The sequence below is a fragment of the Cyprinodon tularosa genome, unplaced genomic scaffold (genome assembly GCF_016077235.1).
Source record: "Cyprinodon tularosa strain WSP-4 unplaced genomic scaffold, ASM1607723v1 ctg150, whole genome shotgun sequence".
Classification (NCBI taxonomy): domain Eukaryota; kingdom Metazoa; phylum Chordata; class Actinopteri; order Cyprinodontiformes; family Cyprinodontidae; genus Cyprinodon; species Cyprinodon tularosa.
Window position 1 is genome coordinate 813,156 of NW_024038332.1, and position 17,029 is coordinate 830,184.

At 37.9% G+C, this 17,029-nt stretch overlaps 1 protein-coding gene across 6 annotated transcripts in view; it reads right to left on the minus strand.

Annotated features, from left to right (window-relative positions):
• The window catches only part of dctn1b (dynactin 1b), a 45,025-nt gene that overhangs the window by 24,637 nt on the left and 3,359 nt on the right, over positions 1-17,029 (minus strand). For 2 of the 6 annotated variants that reach the window (XM_038279471.1, XM_038279472.1), the window contains exons 1-4: positions 15,172-15,617; positions 9,377-9,628; positions 5,431-5,506; positions 3,566-3,597 (exon numbers count right to left, since the gene is read on the minus strand). In XM_038279471.1, coding sequence (XP_038135399.1) covers positions 3,566-3,597; positions 5,431-5,506; positions 9,377-9,628; positions 15,172-15,204 — 393 coding nt within the window. In that variant the 5' untranslated portion in view covers positions 15,205-15,617. Of the gene's footprint in view, positions 1-2,034; positions 2,080-3,565; positions 3,598-5,430; positions 5,507-9,376; positions 9,629-15,171; positions 15,620-17,029 lie in introns of those variants that run through there. The other 4 variants (XM_038279475.1, XM_038279468.1, XM_038279469.1 and 1 more) reach the window with 4 other exon arrangements.

Below are 17,029 nucleotides of genomic sequence, written 5' to 3' on the forward strand. Positions count from 1 at the left end.
CTGAGATTGTTACTAATAATGTCAAATTTATATATTTATATATATATGTAATGCAAGAATTGTCATGTTAAAAAATATGGTAGTTAGCATGGGCAAATACTAATATCTATTTATAGCTAAATATGCTAAATAAGTGCTTAATCATTTGATATTTTTTAACTAAACGACAAAAAAAGGTTTGTACTAATCTTGAAATGTATTTATTTTCTTTTAAAATTGTGCTAAAATCAGGATATTTTAAATCTATTTTCATTAAACAGCAAACCTCAGCCCCTTTACATCTGTTCAACTGCTTGTTAAGATAAAGTATGAATCAAAGCAAAAACAAGGCAGCATTTCAATCCATTTCCAGATGTACTGAAGGCGACTCCCTGGGGAGGAGTAGGAGGGATGAAGGGGTGGTCTGGAAAATGTTAAAGTCTGCTGATCGATTGGATTTGTCGTGCATAACCATCTCTAAGAGTATACAGAGATTGGTCTGAAAGAGAGAATATTTCCAGTAAGCAATGGTTCTGGCGCAGTAAACAAACACCCTCTCTATCTGATCAGGAAGGGTGGTGTGAAGCAGACCTCCATGATTCCAGCTCAAAGTTGAGGCAAAGTGAGTCTTAAGCAGCGTATCTTCACAGGGCATCAACTTTTAATTCTTAGCTAATGTCTGAGGTGTGAAAATCGTTTTTATGGCCATAAGAGGTCTCACTATTTGTTCAACCTTCAGAAGTTACAAGCTATGGGGACTCCATGCTGCCTGTCAGTCTCTATGAGAATTCCATATGGAGCCTTTTTATATTGACACACGCAGCAGGGAAGTACGATCCTGATTGGATAACATGCAAATACTCGTCACTTCCACTGAGGCTACACCTTTTATGGGCTCTATGTCCAAGGGCGGGTCATGATGCTGGCAACTCGATGCTGATTGGCAGAACACACTAAAAGATTTGACTGATAGTGGGCAGACAGAGGTGAGGTTTTCCTCATGAGGCTTTGATTAGAGAGGAAAAAGTAATCATTCAGTCAGAATAGTCGTCTTGTGCTGAACTCTTGCTATGAATACTAATGTTTATTATTTCAAAACACTATACAACAGTTATTTTCACCTGTTAAAGTAATGGATTTTTAATGCAATACGTAATGTCTTAATTTTATTGATATTGTTGAGTCTCCCTAGTTTCAGAGAGCAGCAACTACCACTGATTTCATAATATATTCCCCTATAGGTGAGGTTGAAAGGATTCAAACAGCAGGATATAGGACCTTTAAAGGAATAGATCTGTTTTCATCTGGTGGCATGTGTGAATAGTTTAAAGGCAACCTCTCAATAACAAATCAGTGACCTCCAGAAAAGAGATGCAGAGTTCCTTTTTCAGAGATTCAATCATCTTTGAGAATGACAATCTTCCACAAATCCATTAATATAGCAAATCTATCATGACTGCCTTCTGGGGGCAGCAGCAACCCAGACGTCTGGATAGGTTCAGTCCTTGGAGCTAAACCTGGTAACAAAGTGGCATCATTTCTGTGCACATACAATAAGCCTTTCAATGTGCTTGAGGAAAACCTTTTTTTTTAGTTTATGTCAGTTTGCTTTTGTCAGAACAGATCATCTATACCACAAAACCTGATTGGATGAAAAATGTAAATATTTCAACACCTGGCCTACACACTAACAATATAACGTAGACATTTTCCTTTTATTTATCACATTTAAATTTGTGCAGAAAGCAGACGGACACAGAGCAGTGAGACAGAGCAAACATGGCGGACAGACCTGAATGAAAGCATAGAGAACAGAGCAGAGGTGGGTGAAATAAATTCAGGAAATGATGGCGATAACAGACATAAAGCCTCATTTCTGCCAGCCTTCACTTAGCGCCTCGCCACGAGCGCCAGGGGTGGCGGTGTAGTGAGCGGCGAGGAATCATGAGATTATGACGAGGGGGCGGCCCCCTTTGCCATGCAGCAGCTAGGCCATTCAGAGCCACGGCTACCATGGTGACAGCGGTCATTGTCATCATAACACTGCAGCAGTACCGAGTTTAGGGAAACATGCAGCACCTTTCTGGGCTTCAGTCCTCGCTGCGTGGTCCAAGGAAGGACGGGAGGGAAAGGATGGAGGGGGGAGGTTAAAGGTCAAGAGAAAGACAGTGGCATGCAGGGGTTGACGGGAAGTGATATACTTTTCGTTATCTTCGGAGGCTGCGGTCACACATTTAAATCATTTACAGCCTTGGTTTTACTCATTTGTTTGCTTTCTTGTGAGCTAAAAATGCAATGTAGGTCAAAATAATTAATACCCCTTGAACTTTAACATGTTTCAAAGTGTTTTAACAGGATTTTACATGATGAATCAACACAGCACAGTGTGAAGTAGACGGACTTAGACTTTCAAAGTTAGAACAGAAAATGTGTCACCTCAACTATATTCAGTCCTTTTTAGGTCAGTATTTTGTGAAGCCACCTTTGGGTGCTAGTAGCTGCAGATCTTCTGGAGTATGGCGTTTTACATTAAGAGACTGTATTTTATGCCCTGCTTCTTTACAAACCAGCTAAAATTCACCCAGACTGAATATGTCTGAAAATCAGTTTCTAAGTCTTAATTGGATTGGATTTAAAGGTTTGACTAGGCCATTCAAACATAAATACACTTGGATCATAACCATCTTTACAAAACTCTTCATACACTATCATTTGAAGCTTCTACAAGAGTTACTTTCAAGGCAGGTTCATATTTAACTTCACTCACTGAATAAATCTTTTAGCACAGCTAAGTGTTGCTACCATATTTGCTATAGTGGGAGAGGTGCGTTCAACTAACCAAATGTTCATCAGAAAAAAATGAAGACTTAAAGAATTAAATTATTTTCTCTGCTTTTAAAAGTACATTATATTCAGGAAATGGCACTAGTTATGTTACAGCTAAAGCCAAATGGTTTCACTGAGAGATATTTGAGGTTGATAGAAAAAAAAAAAAAAAGAGACTGAATACGGATAAATGCCACTCATAAAAACACTATGAAAACCCTTTACAATCATGTGCTACTTTGGACAGATCCAGATAGAAAACGTTGCAGACGTTTTAAAAGAACAACATTTTAAAAGGTGTATGGGATATTAGCATATGTTTTGTGGGGTAATGCAAAATAAACCCACTAAATGTGTTAAACTCCATTGATGTTGCTGTGATATTATTTATGCCACCTTAAGTTGAGATCAGACCTATAAGAATATCTGTGAGGGTTTGAGCTCTTCTAAGAAACTGTTGCCTGTACATGTTTAATTAGAAAGTTCAGTTTCTGTAGGACTAAGGTAAATAGAAAAAGAAAAAAAAAACTCATTTGTATCCCAATAATCATCAATTTTGGTTTAATTGAAGAGAAATAACGCCCTCTGCTGGACAATGTATTAGCCTCTGGATCAAACCAGGAACAAGGACAATGAAATGCATTATTTTTTACCATGCCATAGAAAAAATCTGTTGTGTTATGCTAGGTACTATGCGTTCAGGTTTAATGCCATATATTCCGTAGAGAAAACCGTACCACTGTGTAGTCATCTAACCTACCAGTTTGGCAGACTTGGACATCTCCACGATCTCTGCAGATAAAGCAAAGGAATAAAGATAATAAGAAACATATTCAAATGGTATTATCATTCAATTATGCTTTACAAGATATAAGGTTCAGAAAGAGGTCCAGTTATGAGCACAATAAAGGGTCAACACTTAGCACAGCACAGTTTGAATCTGATATATTTGATGCACATTTATTATTATTTTTTTTTATTTGAATGTGCTGACTGGTGGAACAGCTGCACCAGCAGGTAAAACCTTCAGACGAAAAGTTATATTATAAACATATTAAAGAAAACAAATTAAAAAATGAAGACACAATTCTAATTGTGTCATTACAGTCAAAAACTTTATTGCATGCATTCAGTTAACATGATTCCATAATTTGTAGCCTTTTAAAACAGGAAAAAGGATGTCACTGGGAAAAAAAGGATATCTATAGCAGCTTTACGAGTAACAGGTGAACATTTTGGCTAATTTGTGATGTCTACATATAAAGTTCAGTCAGAGGACAGAGAGCATCAGGGGGCATCAATTTACAAGCCTCAATAAAAATTCAGGGTATCCTGAGTGATCTCTATAGTTATGCTTCTATAGGCTTAGGCTGCTGGAGGACCACTTTTCGTCACTCTGTTTCACTATATCTGTTTTTTCGAATTCTGAAGTATTCGTTAGTTCAACCACTAACTTTATGTTCTCTCAGCTTTTCCTTGTTATAGTAGCTTCATCTGGTTTGGTTTTGTTTGCCTGTGAGGCCATCCTGGAGGGAAGTATCAGTTGTGCTGCTGCCATCAGCACCTCCGATTATGGATGATAGAGTTCTCATACTCACTGTACTGGCTAAGAGCTCATTAACTACTTCGTTCCAAGACTGAGCCACCTGTGAAGGTAGTTTACATTTAACTCTTCGCACATAGACAGTATTTCCACTTCGGTGCCCCATGTTCTTTTTTGTCTCCTTCTTTCTTTAAGCCCCAGTTGGCCTTGGCAGAAGACCACTCACACTGAGCCTAATACTGCTGGAGTTTTCTCCTCCAGTTAAAAACTGAGTTTTTACTCTCCTCTGTTGCAGCATTCAGGCTCAGTGTGAGGAATGCTGTAGAGTCAGTGACAAAATGCAAGCAAAAATCTATGGTTGCCACATGCTCATCCAGGAGAAGCAAATCATGCAAAGTAAATGATTGGATGCTATCAGCTGGCTTTTTTTTTGACAGAAAACATTTTACCAATCTGACTATAATCTTACTGAAGTGCCTTGCGATGGCGTATGTTGTGAATTGAAGAATATCTTCAGATCTGATCCTAGTCTCATATATTCAGCTGCTTCCAACAGCTTTCCCTTAAGGATTGTCCTGTATGTAGCCCCGTCCATCTAGTGTTTTCAGTGCAATCAATGTTTCATTTTCTATCCCTGGTGATTGCCTGGTGATGGCTTTTGCTAACAATAAAATTTAAAGTTGTTAATTAACTGTTTAGAAACTTCAGACTAGACACAAAGGTTCTACTGCTGACAGACAGCCATTTCAGGAGGCATTTTGTGGTTCAAATTTTGAAATATACTTTAACAGATAGAGATGTTTTACATCTCAGAAAGGCCTTCTTAGCTTTTATAATTTTAACTTATACAATTAATCTGAAAATAAATCAACTTTATTAGATAATCTATATTAGAAAGCTATAGTTCATTATTTAAGAAGAAGGGAAACGAGGAACACTTAAAAGAGAAAAGTATTATTTTCCATTCCTAACCAGCACTAGGAAAAACCACAAGCTAACCAGAAACATTTTCCATATCATTTAAGAATGTAGGAAACTAATAGGCGTGTCTGAGTTGTTTTTTTCCCTGTGGGAGATCTTACCTCGTTTGGGGACCTTGCCAACGGTTGGCTCAGGTGTCTCTGGAGATGTGTCCGCTCCATCGTCCACCAGCTGGATCTGGGACAGAGGGACACAGAACAGGAGGCAGTCAGTCATGCCTGTTCAACCAGCTCCCTGTTTTACAGAGCGGCCCAGCTGCCAGAGACGGATGTAAGCAGGAGAAATATGGAACAGAACTGGCAGAGAGGACCAGCATAAGTCATACAGGTTTAGTTTAGTTTAGTTTAGTTTAGTTTATTTAGGATCCCCATTAGCTGTAGCAAGCTACAGCTATTCTTCCTGGGGTCCAACAACAAAACATGAAATAAAAAAAAAATTACAAATGAAATAAAATTATGTGGACATTAAAACAACATCTCCCATAATCTATACATATACATATATACATACACACATATACACATACATATATACCTATACATATATACCCATATACATAAACAGAAACAATCCAAACTACCGTAATCAAAACAAACTACAAAGCACAGCAAGTGAAGAAGACAGTCCTAATCGTGTTTTACCTCTATATTTAATAAATGTTCTTTCAATGATTTTTTAAATTTCCTTAAATCAGTTATCAGTTTAATGTAATTCGGCAGTAAATTCCATGCTTTCATACCTCTATACATAACAGTTCTTTTTAAGGCATTTGACTTTACTTTAGGCAAACTAAAGTTTCCTTCAGTCGCATGCCTAGTCCTATATTCGTGATTCTCTGAACTAAAAGTAAGGTTTGTAAATAACATATAAGGTGTTTTTAATACAGATATGTTTCTAATCATAACAGTCAATGAGTATGAAAGTCTGTCTTTAACTAACAACCAGTTTAACTTTTTATTGGTCATAAAATTAGAATATCATGAAAAAGTAGATTGATTTCAGTAATTCCATTTAAAAAGTGAAACTTGTATATTATATTCATACATTACATACAAACTCATATATTTCAGATGTTTATTTTGTTTAATTTTGATGATTACAAATGACAACAAATGAAAATCTCAAATTCATCATATCAGAAAATTAGAATATTGTGAAAAGGTTCAAAATTGATGGCCCCTGGTGCCACACTCTAATCAGCTAATTAACTCAAACCACCTGCAAAAGCCTTTAAATGGTCTTTCAGTCTAGTTCTATAGGCTACACAATCATGGGGAAGACTGCTGACTTGACAGTTGTCCAAAAGACGACCATCGACACCTTGCACAAGGAGGGCAAGACACAAAAGGTCATCGCTAAAGAGGCTGGCTGTTCACAGAGCTCAGTGTCCAAGCACATTAATAGAGAGGCGAAGGGAAGGAAAAGATGTGGTCGAAAAAAGTGTACAAGCAAGAGAGATAACCGCACCCTGGAGAGGATTGTGAAACAAAACCCATTCAAAAATGTGGGGGAGATTCACAAAGAGTGGACTGCAGCTGGAGTGAGTGCTTCAAGAACCACCACACACAGACGTATGAAAGACATGGGTTTCTGCTGTCGCATTCCTTGTGTCAAGCCACTCTTGAACCACAGACAGCGTCAGAAGCGTCTTGCCTGGGCTAAAGAGAAACAGGACTGGACTGCTGGTGAGTGGTCCAAAGTCATGTTCTCTGATGAAAGTAAATTTTGCATTTCCTTTGGAAATCAAGGTCCCAGAGTCTGGAGGAAAAGAAGAGAGGCACTTCATCCACGTTGCTTGAAGTCCAGTGTAAAGTTTCCACAGTCAGTGATGGTTTGGGGTGCCATGTCATCTGCTGGTGTTGGTCCATTGTGTTTTCTGAGGTCCAGGGTCAACGCAGCCACATACCAGGAAGTTTTAGAGCACTTCATGCTTCCTGCAGCTGACCAACTTTTTGGAGATGCAGATTTCATTTTCCAACAGGACTTGGCACCTGCACACAGTGCCAAAGCTACCAGTACCTGGTTGAAGGACCATGGTATCCCTGTTCTTAATTGGCCAGCAAACTCTCCTGACCTTAACCCCATAGAAAATCTATGGGGTATTGTGAAGAAGAAGATGCAATACACCAGACCCAACAATTCAGAAGAGCTAAAAGCCACTATTAGAGCAACCTGGGCTATCATAACACCTGAGCAGTGCCACAGACTGATCGACTCCATGCCACGCCGCATTGCTGCAGTAATACAGGCCAAAGGAGGCCCAACTAAATACTGAGTGCTGTACATGCTCATACTTTTCATGTTCATACTTTTCAGTTGGCCAACATTTCTATAAATCCTTTGTTTTTATTGGTCTTCAGTAATATTCTAATTTTCTGATATGATTTTGAGATTTTCATTTGTTGTCATTTGTAATCATCAAAATTAAACAAAATAAACATCTGAAATATATGAGTTTGTATGTAATGTATGAATATAATATACAAGTTTCACTTTTTAAATGGAATTACTGAAATCAATCTACTTTTTCATGATATTCTAATTTTATGACCAGCACCTGTATACAACTGTAAACCATGCTATTCCACAACCGTTTTCTATTTCTGTATCAAAAGAAGGTACATACATCAGATGTTAATCACAGCAGGTATGCAGGAGGGGCAGTACAGATCCTTTGGCACTTGTTTGGCACATTTATCTCAATTTGAGCAGTCTAAGGGTGTAATTTTATCTGATAAATAATAAACATGTGGCTGACCTTCAGCAGTTTGCATCTATTGGTACCACTGGTAATTACTATATCTGGGGGAAAAGAATCCTGTAAAATAATGCATCTTTAATAACAAACAGCATGATTTCTCACTGAAAAATCTAGAGAAACCCATCTTTTTAAACAAATACATAAAGTTAGTAGTAGCCCTCCAGCTGATATTTTTACAGCTCACGTCGGCCAACAGGACAACACTTTGAAGATTTCACTAGACAACGGCATAACGGCAAAGGTTTTCTATAAATCTGAGGTCTTCAATGGCTACATAAAGGACAATCCTTAAGGGCAAGCTGTTGGAAGCAGTTGAATATATAAGACTAGGATCTGAATATATTCTTTAATTCACTACATACGCCATCGCAAGGCACTTCAGTAAGATTATAGTCAGATTGGCGAAATGTTTTCTGTATATACATTATATACAGCATATATTTGCTGTTTCAGCTTCTACATTTATCTAAGTAAAGAATTATAGTACTTTTAATACATCTGTTTGAGCCCGTCAGAAGAGTCTCTTGTGGTGTGGACTAGATCAGATTTGCCACACTGCAAAAACAATCTAGAAATAAGTCAACATTTCTTAAACTAGGTGTAACCACTATTAATTTAAGCAGGTCTATAAGATGATCTCCCAATGGAATTAATATTTTTACTCTTAAAATAAGACAAGTGTCTCACTTACATCCTCAATTTAAGATCAAATGCACTTATTTTAAGAAAAAAATACTTATTTAGATTTTTTTTTTCCAATGCATAAATGCAAACTGGTTTAATAAATGTTGCTGATGATAATTAATTGAAACCAAATGCAGTCATATTGTTTCATCCTGAAGAGAGAAAGTTATCATTTTAAGCCTAAAAATTAATGAAAATAATGAGTGAGTGTGTGTGCTCTTCTTACTTGTAAGTAGGTCAGATCAGACACAGAAATCAAACAGATCCAGAGTTTTATAAATACTAATTTCACTGTAATACACAAAAATGGTCTACGAAGTATAGTTAGGCTAAAAAAAAAATAGAAAAAAATCTAAGAACTAGAATGCCACGTAATATAAAAAAGCAGCAGTAAATGGCAGAGGCTTTTTAAAGAGGACATTGTAAAATCCCACAGTGACAGCCAGTGGCAAAAAAAACAAACAAACAAACAAAAAAAAAACAAGCAAAGCATAAGAACAGAAGGTGTAGGTGGGAACAATCCTGACCCTCAGGGGTCAGAGCTAGATTTTCCTCTTGTGTGCTCAGTATGTAAATTAAGGTGTATTTTTTCTTTATCTCACCTGTGATTGTCTGACAAAGATGCCGTGGTTCTCCTCACAAGTAAAGTACCGCTTGCCCTGCACCGTTCCGTCATTCTTGCCCTTGGGTTCATCCAGGATGACGCCCACCCACTTTCCGGAGGCGAACAGCGTGGTTCCGATGTAGGCCACCGTGCCCCGCTGCCCCTTGCCGATAACCTCCACCAGGGAGCCCACTTTAGCGGGCCTCCCTCCTCCATCAGAGCTCATCCTGCTGCTGCCACTGCTGGTGGTCTGGATAGAACACATGGAAATAAGAAAATTAAAAAAAAACACAAGCAGGATTAATTCTTCTAGAACTAACACCTGACTTAATACATATATCAGTCCTTCAGACTCCTGGTTATGCTGGTGTGAATAAAACTCTTTACACTTGTTTTCAAGTTTTCTTTTTAGGCTTGTTAGATGTGATAGAAGCTGTTAAAAGAAGAAGATAGGATGTCTTTCTGCCTTGATATCAAATGACACTAAAAATAGATCATGTGCTACAAACATTCAGTACATAAAAGCTTCTTCATAAGGCAAAATCAGCAGGAATGAATTAAACTAGAAGAGCATCAGCAGTTGAGAGTAGAAGTTAAATAAAATCCAAACTGAAGGTTTGCTTTGGCTCAAATTTTACTACAATAAAAAAAATTTATATCACACTTGATCCATCTTATTTATTGATCTTTGGACATCTCAATGTTCCATTATTTAGAAGGACCACATGTTTTTATTAACTGGGCTAATGGTTGTCTAACTTTTTGCTAATGCCAGCATTAACTGAGAAACATCAAAAACAGAAACATTGAAGAAGCTGAAGGGCATTTGTGTTTATTCTCCATATGGTTACTTGACAAGACAGATCACTTCTCTTAAGAAAAACATCCAGACAAAATAAAAATAAAAACAGATTTGAGGTCTATAAAGTGCCGATACTCTAATGACTTATCCAGATATAATACTAACTTGGCGTGCTACTGACAATAGCAGGTGTTTTTATATTTTCACTACTGTTAATCTACTCAAAGAGGCATTTATTTTTAATAAATGTCTAAGTAATCCTGTTGAATTTTACACTCTGAGCAGCAGCCCCTTCCTGTTCTGGAAAATGAGCAGCCATTGCCGTTTTAGGTAGAACAGTGATTACCCACTACCTTTTTCTGTGCCAGCCCCTCCTACAGGCCACCTTCTCATATTAGTGGGCATTTATGTGACACAGAGTGGGATCATTTCTGCTCCAACTTGAGATAAAGTGGCTCTTTTAGCAGCCAATCTGCACAGTGACAGCAATAGTTACTTTTTTAGATAATGTCTACGTGGTGAAAATGACTTTTTCAGTTGCGAGGGTTCTCAGACTTTGTTCAGCATTTCTAAAGAGGAGCCTCACCCCCAGCAGTGGTGTGATACAGTGACAAGATGAAAGCCGTACAGGCAAGAGTCCAATTTTTTCTGGGTTGGAAAAATATTACCAGAAAACAATCAATGTTACTTAATAAATGAATACTTCATAATGTCAACTATTTCATCATGCATGTACCTATAGTTAAATTTGGAAGACTTAAAATAGCATGGTATGGAACGTTTAGACGTAGACAAACTTGTCATTTTGTATACAAAACAAAATTCCATTGCACACAGCTAATGACAACAATGTGATTGAAATAAATAACATTACAATTTAATGTATAGTGCAGCAGTGATAAGATGTACCAGTGCAAGGAGAATAAAATGTGATTTTGTTCAAAATATCAACCAAAAAATTGATTTTCCAGTTCTCTCAAAGATCTTTAGCTTTAGGACCCCCTGAGTACAGTGCCTTGCTAAAGAATTTGCCCCCTTGACCTTTTTGATACATTTCAGGCTTCAAACATAAAGATATAAAAATGTAATTTTTTGTGAAGAATCAACAAGTGGGACAAATTCAAGAAATGGAATGAAATTTATTGGATATTTTAAACTTTAACATATAAAAACAGAATAATTGGCTGTGCAAAATTATTCAGTTCATACTTTGTAGCGCCACCTTTATTGCGATTACAGCTGCAAGTCGTTTGAGCTATGCCTCTATCAATTTTTCACATCAAGAGACTCCACAAATGGGCTTTGAGTAGGACATTTTAACACCTGGATATGTTCATTTGTGAACCATTCCACTTTTGCTTTATGTTTTGGATCATTGTCTTGTTGGAAGATAAATCTCAGTCCTAGGCTAAGGTCTTTTGCAGACTCAGGTTATCTTACATAATGGTCCTATATTTAGCCCCGTCCATTTTCTCATCAATTTTAACCACCTTTTCCGTCCCTGCTGAAGAAAAACAGGCCCAAAACATGATGCTACCACCACCATTTTTGGCGATGGTGTGTTCAGGGTGATGAACCCTTGCTGCTTTTACACAAAAATGTATGTGTTGCATTGTTCAAAAAAAGTTCAATTTTGGTTTCATCTGACTGGAGCACCTTCTTCCCCATGTTTGCTGTTTCTCCCAGGTTGGTATGGATATCTTTAGGAAATGGCTTTTTTCCATAAAGGCCAGTTTTGTGCAGTATATGACTAATTGTTGTCATATGGAAAGAATCTCCCACAGATGTAGATCTCTGCAGTTCATTCAGAGTGATCATTGGCCTCTTGGCTGCATATCTGATCAGTCTTCTCCGTGTTTTGCTGAAAGTTTAGAGGGATGGCCGGGTCTTCGTAAATTTACAGTGGTCTGATACTCCTTCCATTTCAATATTATCACTGGCACAGTGCTCCTTGGGATGTTTAAAGCTTGCGAAATCTTTTTGTATCAAAATCTGGCTTTAGACTTCTCCAGAACAGTATCTTTGACCTGCCTGGTGTGTTCCTTGTTCTTTATGATGTTCTCTGTTCTTTAAACAGACTTCTGAGACTATCAAAGAACAGGTGCATTTATAAGGAGACTTGATTAAACACAGGTGGGTTCTATTTATCATCGTTTAGGTTAACATGGGATGATTCAGAGATCCTCACTGAACTTCTGGAGATTTTTCTGCACTGAAAGTAAAGAGGCTGATAAATTTTTCATGACCCAACTTCAAATTTTTTGTTACAAACGTTTAAAATATTAAATAAATTCCTTTCTGCTTAATGATTGCATCCCATAAAAAAATTATTTATTTAAGTTGGAAGCCTTAAATGTGGCAAAAGGTTGAAAAGTTCAAGGGGGGCCAATACTTACGTAAGGCACTGTACTGAGGATGTCCTGAAGCTAAAAACCTTTGAGAGAGTGTAAAGGTACTTATTTAATGTAGATTTAGAGGCTTTTTATTTTCAGTTTTGTGTTGTGACGGAGAATGTATAATTTAAGGTCTGGGAGATCCACCTCTAGCTGACAGCAATTGCTAAGCAGCAGACAACATGTCAGGTATGATTTCGATACTACATTTACAACTAAGTCCAAAGAGACGCATGCTTCTTGCATTTGGGTCGGACAGAAGCCGTTTGAAGTCATGCCTGAACAAACTACACAAAAAGATTTTTGCGGTCTCAGTCTGGTTATTCAGTCAGCCCAGAGTTTGCAGGTCTTTATTCACACATGTAGAACAGGTCCGGACCAAAGGAGATAAATGAATTCTGGACCATTTAGAGTGAACCAAACATGGCAGGTGTGAACACATCCTAAAACGTACTACATCTAAGTTTTGAATTTCCATTGAGCTCCAGAAAGCAGAGAAAGGCTGAAATTAGTTCATGCTAAGCTCATCAGATCTAAGAGGGGAGAGAGAAATAAATCACTTTTAACTTAAGGTCCAAAATGATCCAACACTTTTTCTTCTAACAGAAAATCCTGAGACTGATTGAAGAGCTAAAATTTGGAGAGTAAAATCCACTTTGAGACAACTCCAAACCTACTGTCCAGAATGTGCTAATGTAATAACCCTGCATAACCCAATTGTAATTGTGATGTCCTAGAACTGATGATGACTCAGCAGAACAGCAGAGGGGACGATTTAAATACCCTCTTAAGGAACATGACTGGACTCTCCTTGAGCTTACTGTAAACACACAGCGTCTGTAAAGCTGGTGAACATAAAGGTTAAACCAGCTAAAAAAAAAACAAAACAACAACATATGAGGCAAGTCAAAACAAACAGCAGCGGTCGACAAAGAACAGCCTAATTTGACAAATCTATTTCCAGGCTATACCCTCCTTCTGGGTAGATGATTACATCGTATAACTTTCATTAAATTATTAAACAGATTAAACATCTGAGAAAAATCTGAATAAAAAAGGGGTTATGTAAAGGCATGCTTCTTTGAAGAGCAAGGAACACAGCAGCCTCCCAAATAAAACTGTTTGATCCATCATCTGAAAATAAAAACAGAAAATGGACAACCTTAGAGCAAGATGTTTTGGATAAAATGGAAAAGCTGCAGAAATTCACAGATCTGATGAAAGAATCCTCTGACTATTAACTATTATTGTGGACTCAACCAGCATGACGGCAGCAGCATCATGCTGTGGGTATACCTCCGTTGTATAGGGACAGAGAAGCTGCTCATAGTGAATTGGAAGATGGAGGGAGCTAAAAACAGGGAAAGCCTAAAAAAAAACATTAGAAGCTGAAAAAGACATGAGTTTGGGTTGGAAGTTACCCTTTACCAACAGCCAAAGCTACAAGGATGCTCTTCAAAATAAAAGTTTAGTGGCTGTAGCTTAAAAAAGATGTAAATATGAATAAATGTATTTCAAAGTTGCTGTAGTATCACTTTACACCGAAACTCGACTAAAACTTTTGCTCTCTCAGCAAAGTTTACATCTAAAAAAGGTTAATAAACAAAAGCCAGATGGAGTGTTTACAAAAACCGTTTTAACCCCTTGATTCCCAATTCATTGTCCAAAATGGATGCATAGCTTCATTGGCAGAGCTGGGAAGTAATTATGATGAAGGAAAAGCAACCTAAGAGTCAGAAAATTATCAGAGTCGACCTCCTGTATTCAACAACCGGAATTAAGTCTCTTGTCTCGGATGTCCGTTGTATCAACTGCTTACATAAAGGCAAACATTATTAAACCATAAGCCAGTTAATAATTCAAAGCCAGCATACGGATGCATATTTTAACCAGTTAATTCCCATAGATTAGTTTCTACATCCAATCTGATAACTTAGCGATCTGACCAACAGTTGGATTAAAACCCCTTTATTGGGTTTTGTTTGTAATAATTAAGGTACACAATACAAAGGAGTATATTAAATACTTTAAACAATTGCAATGTCCCGCCGAAGGCAGAGGTCTGGGGAAGGTCCTGCTGAATTATTTAGTGTCATTCTACTCTTATAACACATTCAGCCTCACATTATTTTAAAAGAAAAGTTCAAATTCCACCTTGTATTTTACATGTTTTGTCTATTAACATATTATTCTAAATGAATATCAGAACCAATACCTACTCTGCTTTAAGAGCTGATTATTTTGGCTTTGAAGGAGTTTTAAAAGGTTGAATGATGTCATCCCTGCTAGTGACTGGTAAGCAGTCTGACTCAGAGACGGGTGACAGTCAGGAAGTCTTCTGGGGCTCCTGTTTTTTTTTTTTTTTTTTATTAACTAAAACAATAAGAACAGGTCTTTGAAGTAAAATGTATGCCGGTCATATACAGACACAGGAGTTGAGTCACAACAAAGGCAACAACGTTGAAGCCGGAGGGGCGTCTGAGCCGAAACAAAGAGGCGACAACTTGTGATGGAGCTGAAATGGATTAGGAGCGCCTTTCTACAGCGGGAGATGACACAGTGAAAGAAACTCCAAGCACCTTCAGTGCAAACACTCACCCGGCTATATGTGCTTCTTCTAGTCTGTGACATGATTCCTGGCTGCAGAGAGTCCCCAAAAAACGCCTTTGTCAACTGAAGGAGCGTGTTATTGAAATAAGGAGAGCATCGGCTAGACAGAAGGTATTAGGGGGGTACAAGTAGAAGGGAGAGGAGGGGGATTCAGAGATGCTGGTGGAGCATCTCTCTCTTTTTCTCTCTCTCTTCTCACATCCCCACAGCACAACTCAAGTCTCCCAAATCTCCCCCCGTTGCTTCTTTCCTCTTAAAAAAAAAACAAAAGACAGTCAGCAGGAGCTTATGGTTTGAGCAGGAAGTTTCCTTGGCAGCAGAGGGAACCGATCCAACCACCTCCTTTTAAAGAATGGATTTAACGACAAAAGAAAAACATAAAAACAGCCGGGCTTGGTTCAGCTATGAGTGCATCAGCTGAGTGGCTGCACTGCACTGTGTCAGTGTCTGTGCTGGCTTCTGCAGGAAGGAGGGGGATACAGGCCGCGGCAGAGAAGCTGGGTCCTAAAGCCTGCAGGCACCTCTCAGCTTATAACCACAAACCTCAAGGTTTTCCAATAAGGTGGAAAGAAAGGGAGAGGTTTCTATCTAAAAACAAATCTCTGAAATGTGCACTGATGTTCAGCACCCTTCAGTCTGACACCCCTGAATAAAGTCAAAACAACAGTTTCAAAGAAACTAAATTGAAATGAGCTACAGTTTGCAAAGTCATTTTTGCTGCATTGTTTAGTGAATAAGCTGCTTTCTTTCTTCTATTCAACCTTATTTTTACCTGAATATAATAACATACCTGAATATATCGTATTATCTATTGCTATTTGCAGAGTATTTTTATACTTCTTGATCATTTTTTTTCTCTTCTGCTTCACAGCTCGACTTTAATCGACTTTTTATTCATTGCATCTAATCCAGAGCGTAAGTCTGGTGAAATTTGTCTAAAGTTACATTTGTTTTAAGGCGAATCCTGATTGGTTCTAACCAATCCATGATAGGTGCTACTGAATTTCTTTCTTGGGGGGCATTCTTGAAGCAAATATTGTTTTTCTCTTTATCCATTCACATGACAAATGATACAATTATAAGAAATTAATTACAAAATCTAACATCTTTTTATTTATTTTTTTTACCATCATACCACAATCTCCCCACTGTGAAAGGGGCTTCTATTGTATCCTATTATTAATGTTATGCATCCCTTCACTTCTCTACTAAGACAGACAAAACATTTCAGACTAATTCTTTTTCAAGTTCTTTTTTGGTTCTTCTACTGATTTTCCGTCAAACCTCTCTTCCTGATTCTGTTACCCTGGCCTGGCCAGCATTTCAACTTATAAACCCAGTGATCTGGATCCAGGGTCCATGATTGGGGGATCATTTCCAGAACCAGAGTTCTGGCATGGTCAAGCTATTCCAAACGTTTTGGGTGAAGACAGCCAGAAGGAAACTTAAGGACTGGACAGGTTGTAGCTTCCAACCTTCTCCTTGCAGCAGATGATCGAGTGTCCAGACATTAACAGGAGCACCTCTTCGGCCTATGCTGTAGGATCAGCATCTATCCTCCCATAAACAAGAACTATAGCTTCACAGCATCATGCAGCCAGCACCGTGTCTCCCATTTAGCATAGCAAATTGGGGCCTTCCAATACATGACGCATTTTGCATGCATCCTATGAAGGACCAACTTTTAATAGAGCACCAAAAATACGTACAGTGGAACAAATAAAAAACATCAGAGGATGTAAAAAAAAGGAAACAAACATAGGGTGTGAATACATTTGCTCATCAATAAATACCTTTCCAGTGCTTCTAAAACACACTTTAAAGGCTGCTTTTTTGCTTAAAAATC